Source organism: Podarcis muralis, chromosome 2, assembly GCF_964188315.1.
Source record: "Podarcis muralis chromosome 2, rPodMur119.hap1.1, whole genome shotgun sequence".
In the NCBI taxonomy this organism is placed as follows: domain Eukaryota; kingdom Metazoa; phylum Chordata; class Lepidosauria; order Squamata; family Lacertidae; genus Podarcis; species Podarcis muralis.
Window position 1 is genome coordinate 109,627,704 of NC_135656.1, and position 16,941 is coordinate 109,644,644.

Below are 16,941 nucleotides of genomic sequence, written 5' to 3' on the forward strand. Positions count from 1 at the left end.
CTATCTTCTACTTCTAACCCTACAGCCTCTATCCACTTCCAAAGCTATTCTAAGGTTTAAATATTAACATATTTTTTTTCAAATATTCCTTAAACTTCTTCCAGTCTTCTTCCACCGTCTCTTCTCTCTGGTCTCGGAGTCTCCCGGTCAGTTCAGCAAGTTCCATATAGTCCATCATCTTCATCTGCCATTTCAAATATTCCTTAAACTTCTTCCAGTCTTCTTCCACCGTCTCTTCTCTCTGGTCTCGGAGTCTCCCGGTCAGTTCGGCAAGTTCCATATAGTCCATCATCTTCATCTGCCATTTCAAATATTCCTTAAACTTCTTCCAGTCTTCTTCCACTGTCTCTTCTCTCTGTATGAATTGACATTTATTCCAATTGAGTTTTAGAGAGCAGGTTTTTATGAGGAAAGCTCTGGTGGGCGGGCGGGGGGCAGAAAGTGTGCTTGGACATAGACCTTTGAAGCATAGACCATGCCTGGAAAAACTGGAGGCAAGGTAAGTGTGGATAAGCCCATAATCTGTATGGGTAAAGGATCTGAAGTCTGTAGCTGCAGCTGCTTGAGTCACTGCAAAAGAGGGATATCCAAAGGGAAGTACAGCAGCTGACATTATCTAGGACTGTTCCGTCACCAACAGTGCCGTGTTGCATGTTCACAACTTGGACATGTGTTCTGTATCAGTAGCTGATTGAGCAGGAAGTACAGGTACCACAGCTTCTCCCTCCCTCCAGTCCCTTTCCCAATCCAGTCATCTGACTTCTTCCCCAACTGCTGTGCTGCACACTTCAATTCCTGCTCCACCAGAGCAGATCAGGAAAGAGAAGCGGATGGAACCTGCAGGCCAGATTTGGGCCCAGAGACGTTCGATGCCCACAGGAAGTTTTAACTAAGAAATAAACTTGTCAAACTCCAGCTGAATGAAACTGGCAAACCGCAAGCCTGGTTGTGTAACTTTCCATAATTGCACAGACCAGCTGTTTTCTGAACCTTGAGGAACTGCCAATTCCTTATTTAAAGAGTGTTGCACCGGCAGCTAACAAGGGCTCGGAAAGATGGAAGATGAAGATGGATATATGCAAATAGATCCAAAAAGCCAGCAGAAGCGCACCGCACCACTTCCCAAGTGCACCAAAGGTATTGTTTGGGGGGAAATCTCTCAGTTTACCTTTACAAATAAAGCAAAAAGCAGGGCAGCGGTTGCAGTAACTTAACCAACAACCATCACCTGTAAACAAGATTTAGGAAGTGTTGTTATGAACTTCTTCCATTGGATTCACACACACACCTCTTAAATGTTAAAATGTGGAATGTGCTTTGCATTTGAGATGTGTGTGTGGCAACGTTTTGAGTGTGTCTTCATCTCATCTAGCAAAAAAATGGTATTTACAACAGGGCTTAAATTGTGACTAACTAGTTCACTTGGTTGTAATGGGATTTATTTGTTTGCCTGTTGGTTTGTTGCATTTAGAGCACAGCTTTGTTCCAATGAGGTGGTGGCAGGGCCGGATTTAGGTTTGATGAGGCCCTAATCTACTGAAGGTAATGGGACCCTTTCTATGTCCAGCTGTCCTTTGTCAACAACAAATTGCCGCTGTTTGTTGTGTTGAATATATGCTATATGCCGCAATCCTAAAGTCGTCTGCAACTGGACTTAACTGTCAGGGGTCCTTTACCTTTACTTTTTAGACAACACAAAACATTGTTGCTGTATGTAGTTTTTATTTTATTTGCTTTTTATTTTATATTTTGGAAATGTACATCCAGTCCCCCCCCCCTTTAAACTTGAGGTCTTTAGTTCATAATTTTCCCACACATTCATCTGAATGGTATAACCAAAGTCCTTTGACCATTTAATCATTGCTTCTTTAACTTATTCCTTCTTTATTTTTGTTTTTTTAAAAAGCGCAACCAGTCTGCATGCAAATAAGGTTTCTGTGGACAATAGAATGTTGGCTTTGGTCAGGTTTCTGCGTCTTTGGGGACAATTTAATAAGAAATTGGAGTTGTCCATCAGTTGTTGCCGGACTACAATTCCCATGAGCCCCAGCCAACAGCATCAGTAGTCAGGGATGATGGGCATTGTAGTCCAACAACTGGATGGCATCTCATTGGCTATCCCTGAAGTAGATCAACCTTTGCTGCCACTTGTGTGAGAGATGTCTTTCTGAGATATACTTGCCACTTGCTCATTTGGAAATTGCCATTTCCACCTCAAATGATTCATGGCTCAGTCCCACCAAATGAAATGATTGTTTTATTGTTTCCAACAAGGGTCTCAAATCAATCCCCCAAGTACCATATTTTTCGCTCTATAAGATGCACTAGACCATAAGACGCACCTAGTTTTTGGAGGAGGAAAACAAGAAGAAAAAAAATTCTGAATCCCAGAAGCCAGAACAGCAAGAGAGATCGCTGCGCAGCAAAAGCAGCGATCCCTCTTGCTGTTCTGGCTTCTGGGATAGCTGCGCAGCCTGCACTCGCTCCATAAGACGCACACACATTTCCCCTTACTTTTTAGGATGGAAAAAGTGAGTCTTATAGAGCAAAAAATACGGTAACTTGTGCCAGCTTGCACAACTCTTCAAAGTAGGAGTTCTTCAGTAGTTGGTTCCTAATAGTGTAGCAACTGAAGAGTGGGGAAAATGTCTAGTTTATACTTCATATGCTTTTAAAATACACAATAGCACACAGCTTAATTTCCTTGTGTCTTCAGGAAAATACCCTTGGGGGAAGTTGCGGGTGGGTGTCAAAACTGCTGCTTTCCATCTTTTTCTTCTTCCTGATTATGGAGCACTTCCTCCCATCAGACCGCATGGGTGACAAAGAGCATGACAGGGTCAACATCTGCTTGCTTGATACGCTTGTTTGTTAAATGTATAAATAGTCCATCCAGCAGCGTAGCGATCTGGGTGCTTTGCAAAACCAAAATTTAAACATTTCGTAGAATTGTAGAACTGGAAGGGACCCCGAGGGTACTCTAGACTAACTCCCTGCAATGCAGGACTCTCAGCTAAAGCATCCATGACAGATGGCTATCCAGCCTCTGTTTAAAAGCCTCCATTGAAGGAGATTCCACAACCTCCAGAGGGAGTCCGTTCCACTGTTGAACAGCTCTTACTGTCAGAAAGTTGTTCCTGATGTTTCATTGTCAGTGTGGTGTTGAGAGCCAGTGTGGTGCGAGAGCCAATGTGGTGTAGTGGTTAAGAGCGGTAGACTCGTAATCTGGTGAACCGGGTTCGCGTCTCCGCTCCTCCACATGCAGCTGCTGGGTGACCTTGGGCTAGTCACACTTCTCTGAAGTCTCTCAGCCCCACTCACCTCACAGAGTGTTTGTTGTGGGGGAGGAAGGGAAAGGAGATTGTTAGCTGCTTTGAGACTCCTTCGGGTAGTGATAAAGTGGGATATCAAATCCAAACACTTCTCTTCTTCATTGGAATCTCATTAAAAATAAATAAATAAATGTTTTAAATGCAAGGGGGCAGTGTTATATTCCCATCCTCCAAAAGCAGCAGAAAATTGTCTCCCTCCCAACTTCACAGATGACAAATACCAATCTCCACCCCACTTTTCATGCAAGGCAGAGGGAAACTAACGCTGGACTTCATCTCTACCTTCAATGTTACAGGTTCTTCCTCGAATGTCTGGTGGAAAGTCGCTTTCAGCATTGCTCTGGCAGGGAATGTTGCTCTGGTCCTTGTTCTTGTTTTCCTTAGTCTTCCAAGTAAGAAGATTCCACGTAAGGCTTTCAGGTTTATGTGTGGAGTGGGATTTGGGGGGGGGGGGTGTCATGCAATGAATACACAATTGTGATATATATGTGAAATGGAACCAAGCAGCTCTCCCTTGCTTTCCCCCAATATTAATAAAATGAAGTTTTGTTTCGGAGCAAAAATAATATTCATCCCATTGCCCAGATACCTAAAGTGTTCTGAGGTTGTCAGTTTCCTCACCACCACCCACGGTGCTGCCAGTTTCCTAACCCATCAACTTCTGAAGCAATGCAGAAGGTTCCACATCCATTTCCCCCCGGTGCAATTATGTGGCTCAAATTGGATTATGCAGTGCATCTGTGTTTTATATAGGATGTGGGTGCTGTGGTCTAAACCACTGAGCCTCTTGGGCTTGCCAATCAGAAGGTCAGAGGTTTGAATCCCTGCGACAGGGTGAGCTCCCGTTGCTCTGTCCCAGCTCCTGCCAACCTAGCAGTTCGAAAGCACGCCAGTGTGAGTAGGTACCACTGTGGTGGGAAGGTAAACGGCGTTTCCGTGCGCTTTGGCATCCGTCACAGTGTCCCGTTGCGCCAGAAGCGGTTCAGTCCTGCTGGCCACATGACCTGGAAAGCTGTCTGTGGGCAAACGCTGGCTCCCTAGGCCTGAAAGTGAGATGAGCTCCGCGACCCCATAGTCGCCTTTGACTGGATTTAACCGTCCAGGGGTCCTTTACCTTTTACCTTACTATTATAATGCATATTTTACAGGGGAATGCTTGAAAAGCAATTGTCTGCTTCAGGGGAAATGCATACTAAATCGAAATTCAGATTTTTCTTTCTTTCTTCATTCCTTTGTTATCATCCACATACAACAGTATGATTGAATGCCAGTGAATCTGAAATGGAGCCTACTTATCCCTAATCCCCACATAGACAGGAAAGCCAATCAAATTTAGGGTTGTCTCTAACTGAGTTCTAATCAGAGGAGAGCCATTGAAATTAATGGAACTTGCATGGCGAGTTCCCACCTACTCCAGGAAGAAATAAAGACACAGGGCACCAAGATTTAAGGTTAATGGGCGAAATAGGCCACAACTTTATTGATTACAGGAATGAGTGGTATTGGCTTAGGCATTGGTCCTATCGACTAGCCGGCTTCAGCCCGATTGCATGAAGACGGGCAAGGGTTAACCACCAGTAGAGAGAGTCCTGCTGAGGCATGTCAACCAGGAGCTCCCCCAGGGTCACCGCTCGGGGGCGTGCCTTAGGCCCACACCTCCATAGGCTTCGGACAGGGCAACGCCCCCCGGAGTCCTTTATCGGACTACCCCTTTGCTGTGGGAGGAGGCGATGGCGCTTTCTCCCCCCCCCCATACACTTAACCCTCCCTTACCAATGCCTAACCGCCCATGCCAAGGAGTTGTGACGAGTTGCTACGAGGTAGGCGAAAAACCAATTGGCTGAAGCCAATTTACCCATTGGAAAAGATTCCTACCAGGCCCCTTGTGGTGACCAACCAAAGTCCATAGCAATGTCAAGGAGCCTACCTAAAGGGAGGGAGGGTGGGAAACTAAATCAGCTGGCTGGCACGGCGAAAAGAGGGGAAGCCTCAGCCGCACCGGCCCTAATTAGGGCAGGCCACGCCCCCCCCCAGCCAGCCAATTGGCTGGCTGGGTGGATGACGCGGCCGAGGATTCCCCTGATCTCGCAGGGCTGGGGACAGCCCCCGCGCACATGGGGTGGGCGTGATGCCCGCAACCGCACCTCCTCCCAAGCTCAGAAGTGGCTTTAGCTAATTATGTGCATTAATTTCAAATTTGAGTAACATTGGGTACAGCCCTTAGTGTTGAATTTTTTACTGTTAAATGTTGGGGGATTGTCTCTTCTACCCCACAACTCAAAGCAGCAACAATAAATACAATGCAAAAGTTTAAAAGGTGCAAGGAGATAGGATAATAATATATTGAGGATGAAATAACAAATAAAGTGAGTAACGCAACAATAACAAAAATAATAGTAGGTAAAGAAGATCGCACACGGGTGGAGGGAAGTACTGGGCTGTGGGGGAGGGAGGTGAAGGGATTAATTGAAATTGCTAAAGACTGGCATAGCATTTAAGAGATTTAAATTTTTATAAAGATTCTCTAAGGAAAGCAGCAAGAAATATCAAGTAAAGGTATCAGAGAGGAGATCAGTGTAAATGAAAACACGAGACTTATGGTGTCGTTACATAAGATTTTATTTTGGAGTTGTCTGTTTATTTTGGAGGTGTTTGTTGTAAAGAATGTATATTATGTGAATAAAATAATAAAGGATTAAGAAGAAGAAAAAACAATAAATACAGATTCCGCCAATAATGAGTTTTCGACAAAACTCTCTCAATGAGAGCAAATTACGAACGTTGTAAACAGATGGGAATTCTCTAAAGTTGAACTGTTTTCTAAGTTTCCCAGGACGTTTTTGCCAGCAAACCTCCGCACAACCAGATCCGAAGTTGCCTGAAAAGATGTGTCCCTTGCAGCTCGGATAAGACGCGCACAACAGGTAACCCCCAGCCCTGAACTACATAGTTGCTTCTCTTTGTTGTTGGTTTAAAAGCTCTACAAAATGTGGAAGTTAAACTGAACCCAAAGTAGCCTCATGACTTACTGAAAGTCACTGACAATGCAACTTCATGCATAGTTACTCAAAACTAAGTCTGCAGAGAATGGCTGCCTGAGTCTGAAAGTTGATAGTAAAGCAAGGCTTGTCCCTCTGCTTTTTCTTACAAGCGTTTTCCTCCGGTGACTGAGGGCTCACTCACACTTCAACTTGCCCTTTGCCTAGAAAACAAGTGGTTTTCTGTGTGTCCCATGGGTCTGCCAGGGTTCTGCCTCTGCCCTGCTGCCTCCCCCCACTCTTTAGTGCTAAATCAGAACAAACGGCAACCTGCAGAAAACCCGGTTGCCGTTAGTTCTGATTTTGTGCTAAACCACAGCTTTTCCTGGGAGAAAGCAGCAGGGCAAATGGCAATGTGGATCAGCCCTGAATTGCCGCTTAACATTAGAAATTAGGCTAGTATCCCCTAGATGTGTAAGGTTGGAGTGGTCTTCTTTCTACCTGTTTTGGATTCCTCTGGGTTGGAGAGAGCATTCTGGGCAAAATCCAAATTGGGATGAAGTGGGGAAGGCATAGAGAGATTCATAACATTTAGGGCAGAGGAGGCAGCTGCCCATGATGACAGAATAAAAATTATTTTAAAAAGCAGGTTCAAAGTTTTGGTCACCACTGGAGATAAAGGAGAAATTGAGTTCTATTTGGATTCAAAGGCAAACTTTCCAAAGCAATATGGAAACCAAAATACAACCGTCCTTCAAAATTTACATTTCTCTGAAGTTTGCAATGCAGTTTTCCTGCAAAGTTATGTGTCTAAAAATGCATACATTAGCAAACAAATAGAAAAATGTGTTATATTAGGGAGAATCGCTTTGCAAAGTTGTGTTGAATAGGCAAAATTGCGCACAAAACTATACGTATATTAGGAGAAATTCACTTTTGAATTTTCACGATGACTTGTCTTGTTTCGTTTTTAAGAAATTTGCAGACTGATTTAGCAGAACATGATTAGGAAAATGAGAAACTAAGTGAACCTGAAATAGACTTCCTGAAAAGGTTACCCTCCTTCATTCAGGAGCATTCCAGTGTGGACAAGACCCTAGTCTTAACATTGGTAGTTGTAGTAGTCAGACCTCCTGGAGTTCAAAGCTTAGGGGGTGGGGAGAGAACCAATCAAGTTATTTGAAGCCTAATGTTTTTACTATTGAAGCCCCACCCACCCCGCCCCACTATATGTTCTCTGTATGACTGTTGGCTGTATGGCTGTAGTTATAAACTACAGCCATTAACCATCCTTTAGGCTAATAACATACTCCAAATGTATACCATAATGTCACAAAACCATCCATGCACAAAATGGAAGTATCAGCAGGCTTGGGGGAGCTCCAAGTAGGGCAACAAAAAATAAAATAATGAGATCTGAGCAGGGCCGGATTTAGGTTTGATGAGGCGCTAAGCTACTGAAGGTGATGGGGCCCTTTATATGTCCAGCTGTCCTTTGTCAACAACAAATTGTTGCTGTTTGTTGTGTTGAATATATGCTATATGGTAATTTATGGACCCAATATGGGGCCTACACAACACGAAACACAGTTGCTGTATGTAGGTTTTATTTTTTTAGCTTATATTTTGGAAATGTACATCCAGTTGTTTTTTCCTTTAAATTTCTTTGGGGGCCCCAAGAGAGTGGGGCCCTAAGCTATAGCTTGTTTAGTTTATACGTAAATCCGGCACTGCTTGCTCAGTGGACACAGAATACTGACTGGCTGCTTGCAACCCAGAACAGGACATCTGCACACTGAATCAGATGGTTGCATGTCCCACATTTATTTTATATTAGAGAACCTAGTAACACTTTCATAAAAATCTGAATTAATTATTACCTGATTATTACCTGCTTCCAGGACTGTTAATAAAGTGAGTTCCCTCCCCCACCCACCACCAGCAGCTTAAGAGTGATAAATGTAAATTCATGTTGACCTCTAACTGGAGGGCTGCTAATAATATTTATTATTTCTTAAATGGCTGATAAAAGCAAGCCAAGGTTCAATGGGTTATGACTCCTTTCCCTCTCTCTGCTCTTTTATTCACAGCAAATCTGACTCTGGATCCAAGCACAGCTCATCCCCAGCTCTACGTATCCGAAGATCTGAAGACTGTGAAATGGAGAGGCATGAAGCAAAATGTGTCTGCTGGTCCCTTGAGATATGACATCATGGCCAGTGTCCTAAGTCACCAGGGCATCAACTCGGGAAAATTTTGCTGGGAGGTGGAAGTGGTGGAAGGGGGCAGTTGGTGGGGTGTGGGAATTGTGAGGGAGGATGCGAACAGAAATGGGGCAATTCGCCTTGCACCAGAGGGAGGGTACTGGGCGGTACAGCGTATTGATGGGCAGTACCAGTCAATTACTGACAATCCTAGGACAAATTTGTCCTTGTGCCATCACCCAAGTAGGATCCGGGTTGCCCTGGACTACTCGGAGGGCCTGGTAGCATTTTTTGACGGTGATACTGATGCCCATCTCTTTACCTTTCCGAAAGCAAAATTCTCTGGGGAAAAGGTCCATGCCTGGTTCTTGATTTATGGGTGGAATGGGGAGCTCACAGTCCATCCGTGAGAGAAAGGAGAACCCCAGTGTTGCTCTTCTAGGGTCTGAAACCAGTCTCTATAGCTCTGGAAGGCTCTCATACAAGAATATACTTTATGGCCCAGCCACTCAACCACAGACTCATAAATACTAAGGAGGTATCACTCATGGCATGGCTACTTGTCTACTAGACCCACACAGAAAATGTACTATTTGAAGTTCTGTTTGACATTCTGAATAAATGCCTGGTTTTTATCCCAACATACAGTTGCACAGAATACTGGCCAAGCTGCAAAATGTTTGAGCTACTTGATGACTTTGAAAGCCATCTAGTCCCCAGATGCTAGGCTTACTCATGTCCAGTGCCAACACCAGGCCTTCACAGTGTTCGCAACCTGCCAGGTATACTTAGTGACCTGCTAAGTGCTTCTCCAAACAGGGTGCAGGAAGTGTATGAAGGCTCTAGTGGGCTTCCATACATGACTAGCAAATGATGCTAGATCAGGGGTGGGGTGCCTGTAGCCCCTCATAAAGTGTTGGGCTCCAAGTCCTATCAGTCTATGGAGGATAGGCTTCTATTTGAAGACGTCCTCTATTTGAAGGGCTGTCTGTTCCAAGGAGAAAGAGCCCTAAGAAGGAAGAGGAGCAGGGGCCATGAAGTAGCCTATCAACAGAGTCCTCACCTGCACAGCAGATTGAGCAGGGACATGGATCACCTGCTCACAGTCTTCCCCACTAGGGCAAGGTGTAATGCTTCTCAATTTAATAGGGGAGCAGGTAGCACTGTGGTCTAAACCACTGAGCCTCTTGGGCTTCCTGATCAGAAGGCTGGCGGTTCGAATCCCCACAACAGAGTGAGCTCCAGTTGCTCTGTCCCAGCTTCTGCCAACCTAGCAGTTCAAAAGCACACCAGTGCAAGTAGATAAATAGGTACCACTGTGGCGGGAAGGTAAACGGTGTTTCCATGTGCTCTGGCTTCCGTCATGGTGTCCTGTTGTGCCAGAAGCGGTTTAGTCCTGCTGGCCACATAACCCAGAAAACTGTCTGTGGACAAACGCCGGCTCCCTTGGCCTGAAAGCGAGATGAGCGCCACAACCCCATAGTTGCCTTTGACTGGACTTAACCGTCCAGGGTAAGGTTACCAGACATCCCCGTTTCACGGGGACAGTCCTGAGATTTACAAATCAGTCCCCATAGAAAATCCATTGAAGTTGAAAAGTGGCCCCGGATTCATTGAAAAAAATCTGTTAACCTTAGTCCAGGGGTCCTTTACCTTTTTACCTACCTTTCTCAATTTAAATTTCTAAACTTGCACCTATATGCAATTTTATGCAAATCAGTATCCTTTTTGTCTGGTGACACATTTCCTCATTTTTGATAAGGCATAAGCGGCCCCCCTTTATCAGCCCTGAGGTGGCACTTGGCCAATGGTCAGGGAGTTGAAGCTGCCCAGAGTGGCTGGGGCAGCCCAGTCAGATGGGTGGGGTAATAATAATAATAATAGTTGTTGTTGTGTTTATACCTTGCCCATCTGGCTGGGTTACCCCAGCCATTCTGGGCGACTTACGGCATATCTAAAAACACAATAAAAACATCAAGTGTTTAATCCTCCTGATACAGGGCTGCCTGTATTATTATTCTTATTATAAGTTCAGCTACAGCTGAGGGGCATGGGCTCCCTATCTCTACACAAGAGTACAAACTGGACTCCACCTTTGTTGTTTATATATTGTAGTACGCAAAATTCCTTGTAATCCTCATCTAATTTAGATTCCTAATAACCCAGTAAGGCAGTTGACTTGTTAACATTTCCTGGGGGATGGGATGAGGTCAGAAGATGGGGAATTCCCCATAGCCGCTTGACGAAATGCAGAATGACTCGATGAAAAGCCAGTTCCTCCCAGCCATGTCTGCTCTCAATGGTGACTTGAAAAGCTCCAACTGGTTTGACTTCCAAGGAAAGAAATAGAAGCCAGAGGTCCCTAGAATCCCCAGTGCTGTCATAAGATCTCCTTGCAAACCACAAACACGTCCCAAGGTCCCCGCTATGAGGAAAGAAGCAGACTTGAATCCCAAAGCAAAATGGCTGAAAGTGAGCGAAAGGACTTTAAAAAAATAAAATAAAAAAGAAAACAGTTTTTTAAAAATAGCACAGAGAATCTAGAAAGCACAAACTTCCGTCCACAAATGGTCACTCTGTGGACCTGGCAGCTTTGCTAGCGCTGTGCAGGCAGAGGGGAAAGCACCATGGAGAACATAAAGAAATATGAGGGCAGGTTCCAGCGCTTACTGAGACAAGGCTGTTACATAGACTCTGCATGTTTCCGACTACAATCTTATAATAATTTATTATTTATAATAATAATTAATTATTTATACCCCGCCCATCTGGCTGAGTTTCCCCAGCCACTCTGGGCGGCTCCCAATCAGTGTTAAAAACAGTACAGCGTTACATATTAAAAACTTCCCTGAACAGGGCTGCCTTAAGATGTCTTCTGAATGTCAGGTAATTATTTATCTCTTTGACATCTGATGGGAGGGCGTTCCACAGGGCGGGCGCCACTACCGAGAAGGCCCTCTGTCTGGTTCCCTGTAACTTGGCTTCTCGCAATGAGGGAACCGCCAGAAGGCCCTCTGAGCTGGACCTCAGTGTCAGGGTAGAACGATGGGGGTGGAGATGCTCCTTGAGGTATACAGAACCGAGGCCGTTTGGGGCTTTAAAGGTCAGCACCAACACTTTGAATCGTGCTCGGAAACGTACTGGGAGCCAAAAAAAATCTTCCTTTTCCGGGAGCTTGGAAAACTTGCAAGTTCCTTATATTCAGAAACAACCTGTTCAGAAAAATCTGAGCCCCAGAAGCCCCTCTGAGCAACTCTTTGTAAATTGCGCTGAAGTTTCTCCTTACAGTCAAGCGGTGTATACATTTTATGAAATAAATAAACAAGTTGCAACGCCATTTTTCTTCTTCTCTGTGTGATGAATAACCAGGGTGATGCTCCCGCTATGTGTGCAAGCCTGCAAGTGCCACACAGCGTTTCCTCTGCCCTTGTAAAGGAATCTGTTCTTCAGGGTGGCATCACCTACTTCCTGGGTCTGCTCTGAGGTCCTAGGAAAAGGACATTTTCCCAACACTGGTGTATCCCTTCACCCCAACAGCCTTCATAAGTCATCTTCGAAAAGTATCTTATTAGTGTGTATAAGTTTGCATTTAATAATGACCATATTTGAAGGTGGGGCAAAGAAGAGTTTGGATTTGATATCCCGCTTTATCACTACCCTAAGGAGTCTTAAAGCGGCTCACAATCTCCTTTCCCTTCCTCCCCCACAACAAACACTCTGTGAGGTGAGTGGGGCTGAGAGACTTCAGAGAAGTGTGACTGGCCCAAGGTCACCCAGCAGCTGCATGTGGAGGAGCGGAGATGCAAACCTGGTTAACCAAATTATGAGTTAACCACTACACCACGCTGGCTCTCCAAAGAGGTGGGTGGTAAATGTTGCAACATAAATAAACATAAATCTCGTCTGCCCAAATGGTGCATGAAATTACTGGGAGGTGGGACAGTGCTCCTGGCCTGCTCCACCCAAAAAAAACCCCAGAGTCCTTTCTGTTGGGGATACTTCAGTCTGAAATTCCCAGGTGTCAAAAAAAGTTTATTTATGTATGCCACCACTGCGGTGTTTCGGTAGCCCCAAAATGGAAAATGAGCGAGGATCCAACCAAAGAAGAATGGCAACTTAAACTGATGGAATACGCGCAGCTAGCTGATTTAACATATAGAAGAAGAGAACATAGCTGACAATGTTTCCCTTTTTTTAAGGGAAATTCCCTTATTCCGAATAGAAAAGGGAAAAGTTGACAGCTACGGAAGAGAATGAGAAGAACATATGCCTATGAAATATATGGGTGAAAATTGTGTACACTTAAAAACGCTGGCAGCATTAAGATAAATTCAACAGCGTAAATAAGTTTTGATGGATGTAACAATGGAATACTGAATGGTTTAGCTGATGTAGAATATGCAGGGATGTATGGTATGCAAACTGAACCATGGAAAGAGAAGAAGGGAAGTCATTGATTTAAGGTTGTTTAAACAAATATTCCAAAATGTAAATTTGAAATATATATATATATATGAAGTTGGCTCCATCTTTGGATGCCCATTAGTTGCTTCCCTTTGGCTTCCACAGTTAAGAGGCACCAGAACTCACCATGAACATCTCCCTTATTCTCTTAGAATGGCAATGGTGCCCACCTGAGAGGTGCCGGAACTGAGTTCCTGTGCATCCCCCGGGAAAAAAGCCCTGCTTCCAAATAATATGAACAGTGTTCAAATGGCATGGAATCCTATATGGAACTATTGCAGATGACTATGCATCCACACTGTGTTCATTTATCTTAGAATACTTCAATGACCTAAATAAAAACTCACTGATTTCTTTTCTCTGTCTACACCCTGCTAGAAAAATCCAATTTCATTTAATTCAGGAAATCTTGTGGAGTTGCACAGATGGAATTTTCCTTTACTCTCCACCCAGTTGTTAATTATCCTGAGTAAATGTTTTGGACGCTAACTGACTGAAGCAGGTAGAATTTCCAGACAGGGATTTCTGAATGGATGAATCATACAGGATCACTTGGATAACAACAGTGATGGTTATCACATATAAGTAAGCAAATATCCATGGCAACAACAACTCAGGCAGCATGAACCATCACCACCCTTGGGTTGCTCTTTTGAAGTTTTTATTATGCATTTTTACTGTGATTTTATGTTGTGAGCCACCCTGAGATCTGTGAGTATTGTGCAGTCTACAAATTATTATTATTATTATTATTATTATTATTATTATTATTATTATTATTCTAGACAATAAATGTGTGGCCTCTTTCACCCCACACTTCTGTTTGGTCTGTTTTGTACCTTCACCTTGGCCTCTGTGTGTGTGTGTGTGTGTGTGTGTGTAGCCATGCACCTGCCACGTGAATTGTGTAATCTTCACCACTGACACCACTGCAAGCTACCAAAGCTAGAGAGCTTCTACAAAGAGGCAATAAAGATCAGTTTTAAAATATGCCAACATAACAGGTTGGAGCAGGGAGCCAATAAGGTTTTCCATTTCTCTTTGTGGCCCGCATCTTTAAGAGATGCCTGGAGTGCACCCACACACTGAAGCAACCTAAAGGCTTCTCCCATCATTTGAATAGAAAGGCGAAACCAAACAAGCAGCCTGTGAGATAGTTGCCAGGCCCAAATTCTCAACCTTGATTTTCCACGAATCACATAGAGACATAGTAAGTCGGTTAACACAGAGCCAGACCATTGGCTCATTTAGCTCAGTGATGACTCTCCAACCCGACCTAGAGATGCTAGGAATGAAACATGGGACCTTCTGCATGCAAAGCAGGTGCCCCAACAGTGAGCCACAGCCCTTCCCCAAGGCATTTGGGGCGCTTACCTCTTGGCACTTGCACAGCGCCTGCTGCCAGGAAAGCCCCACCCTTGTTACCTGCTTGGCAGGTTCAGAAGAGGCCAGCTGAGATATACGGCAGTGCATTGAGCATTCGCTGCTCGTTCAGGTCCTCAAAGGCTGGATTCCCCGAAAGAAAATGCTTTTCATGCGTTGTACAGTGGTACCTCGGGTTACATACGCTTCAGGTTACATACACTTCAGGTTACAGACTCCGCTAACCCAGAAATAGTACCTCAGGTTAATAATAATAATAATAATAATAATAATTTTTATTTATACCCCGCCCTCCCCAGCCAAGGCCGGGCTCAGGGCAGCTAACAAGCAATAATAAAAACAAGTTGAATGAATACAACTTAAAAACAAGATTAAAATACAACAATTAAAATACTGAAACATTAAAATATTACTTACTTATCAAACCTTTATTAGGCATTATGCAAATAAAACCATAAAAGAGAAAATAACATATAAAAGCCTTGAAATATATATAAAAAGGCAGCAGTTGGCTACATACATACATATAGAATCAGTGGTTTTCCTTGTTAACCTGCTCCTTGGAGGACTGCTACCAAAAACTCGGCTACCCCCGCCGTTACCCTTTGGTCAACGTCGGATAGGCAGAATCCCACACATTCACCTTGCTGGGGTTCCAGACCACCCAAAAGAGGGGACAGCACGCGCTGACGGAGCGTACTGTACAGTGGGCAATGAAAGAGAATATGCTCTACAGTGTCCGGGACATTCATAGAACATCTGCAGAATCTCTTGTTTCTAGGAATGTTTTGATATCTTCCCCTGACAAATGCTGAGGGGAAAACATTCAAACGGGCCAGCATAAAAGCCCTACGTTGGGCTGGGATTATTAATTTAGTGATGTAATTGGCTCTACTATCTAAGATATTTAAATCATAGAATATGGGGGAGCAAATTTTGTTTACAGCTGCCATAATATTTTGTCTCTCGACATCCTTTAGTCTAGTTAGGATATTATGGAAAATGTATTGCTCATTAGAATTGTACAGGGGCTCCAGCTCGATGCCTAAAGATTCAATCTTTTTTTCGAGGTACTGATACCATCTTGATTTATAGGAGTCTTTGAGCAAATCAGCGAGCAGACTTGATGGAGGGCAGCGAAAATGGCAGCGTAGCCAGTACTTTATTGAGGTGGACCAGGCCCAATATTCCATTGTGTGTATGCCTATTTCTGCACACATTGTTTCATATTTGATCACAGCTGGGAGTCCAAGAATACGTCTCAGAAAGCTGGAGTGAATCTTTTTTAAATCATTGTTATATGCTTGGACCCATAGCGGGATTCCATAGAATATCTGGGATTGCACTTTTGTTTGAAATATCTGATTGGCCGCAGGAATAAATTGATTACCTTTCTGATAATAAAAACGGGCAACTGCTGATGAGGTGCACTTTGCCTGTTTTATGGCATTTGTGCGATGATTTGCCCACCCTAAATTACTCTGGAATAAGATTCCCAGATACCTATAGATTTTCACTTGTTGGATTTCTTGCCCTCTTATTTTCCATTTCTCTAATTTCCAACCATTCGAGAAGACCAAAATTTTTGTCTTCTCATAATTTATAGAGAGTTTGTTACATTCGCAGTAGAGGATCAGAGAAGATATAAGACGTTTCAGACCCAAGCTCGTTAATGATAGTAGGACAGCATCATCTGCGTATAATAAGAGAGGAACTGGTTTCTGATTAAGTTTAGGGGCATGTGATTCTATTTTTTGAAGGTGATCTGGCAAGTCTGATAAAAATAAATTAAATAGAAAGGGGGCAAGAATACACCCTTGTTTTACCCCTTTCGAGTTTGGGATGTCTGATGAAAGGTGACCTTTGGTGTTAAGTTTGACTTGACAGGTATTGGAAGAGTATAGATTTTGTATTAGAATCAATAAGCGCTGATCAATTTTTAATTCTGCGAGTTTCCTCCACAGCTTTGGGCGGTCAATTGAGTCGAATGCACCACGAAAATCTACAAAAGCAGCATATATCTTAGATTGCCTTTGGGATCTGTATTTTTCAACCAAATGCATAAGTATAAGGCAGTGGTCTAATGTAGAGCAACCTTTGGAGAAACCTATTTGTTCTTTCCCTGGTAAATTTAGATTTTTCATCCAGGTAAGGAGTTTAGATAAAAGGTGCTTAGCGTAGATTTTCCCTATCACTGATAATAGGCTTATCGGTCTATAATTCCTTGGTTCTTTTGGGTCGCCATTTTTAAAGATTGGGATAATTATTGATCTTAACCATATCTCAGGTATGATCCCATATTTATCTATGAGAGTAAACAATTGAGCTAAGGGTTCTGCCCACCAATCTATATAGGTCTTGAATAATTCTATTGGTAGACCATCTGGCCCAGGAGATTTCCCCGATTTGAAGTTTTTAACTATCTCTCTAATTTCCTCTTCTTCTACCCTTGGCCACTCCTGGAGTTTATTGATTTTATTTTTAGTGGTCTCATTTCCTTTAAGTTCACTGTGTAAATTGTTAAATACAGGTGTAAAGTATTGGGACCATTTGGATTCTGCAATTGGTGGTAGAGTTAGT

At 43.5% G+C, this 16,941-nt stretch overlaps 1 protein-coding gene across 2 annotated transcripts; it reads left to right on the top strand.

The window, feature by feature from the left end:
• The first annotated feature begins 489 nt into the window (after positions 1-489).
• Positions 490-10,374, top strand: LOC114592788 (zinc-binding protein A33-like). 2 transcript variants are annotated; one of them, XM_077925202.1, is made up of 4 exons: positions 490-1,137; positions 3,629-3,724; positions 6,158-6,256; positions 8,401-10,374. In XM_077925202.1, the coding sequence occupies exons 1-4, from the start codon at positions 1,056-1,058 to the stop codon at positions 8,922-8,924; spliced, it is 801 nt and encodes a 266-aa protein (XP_077781328.1). In that variant the 5' UTR covers positions 490-1,055; the 3' UTR covers positions 8,925-10,374. The 2 variants fall into 2 exon arrangements, with proteins under 2 accessions (XP_077781328.1, XP_028576889.2); XM_028721056.2 differs by having other exon boundaries at positions 492-1,137; positions 3,629-3,739.
• The last annotated feature ends 6,567 nt before the right edge of the window (positions 10,375-16,941 follow it).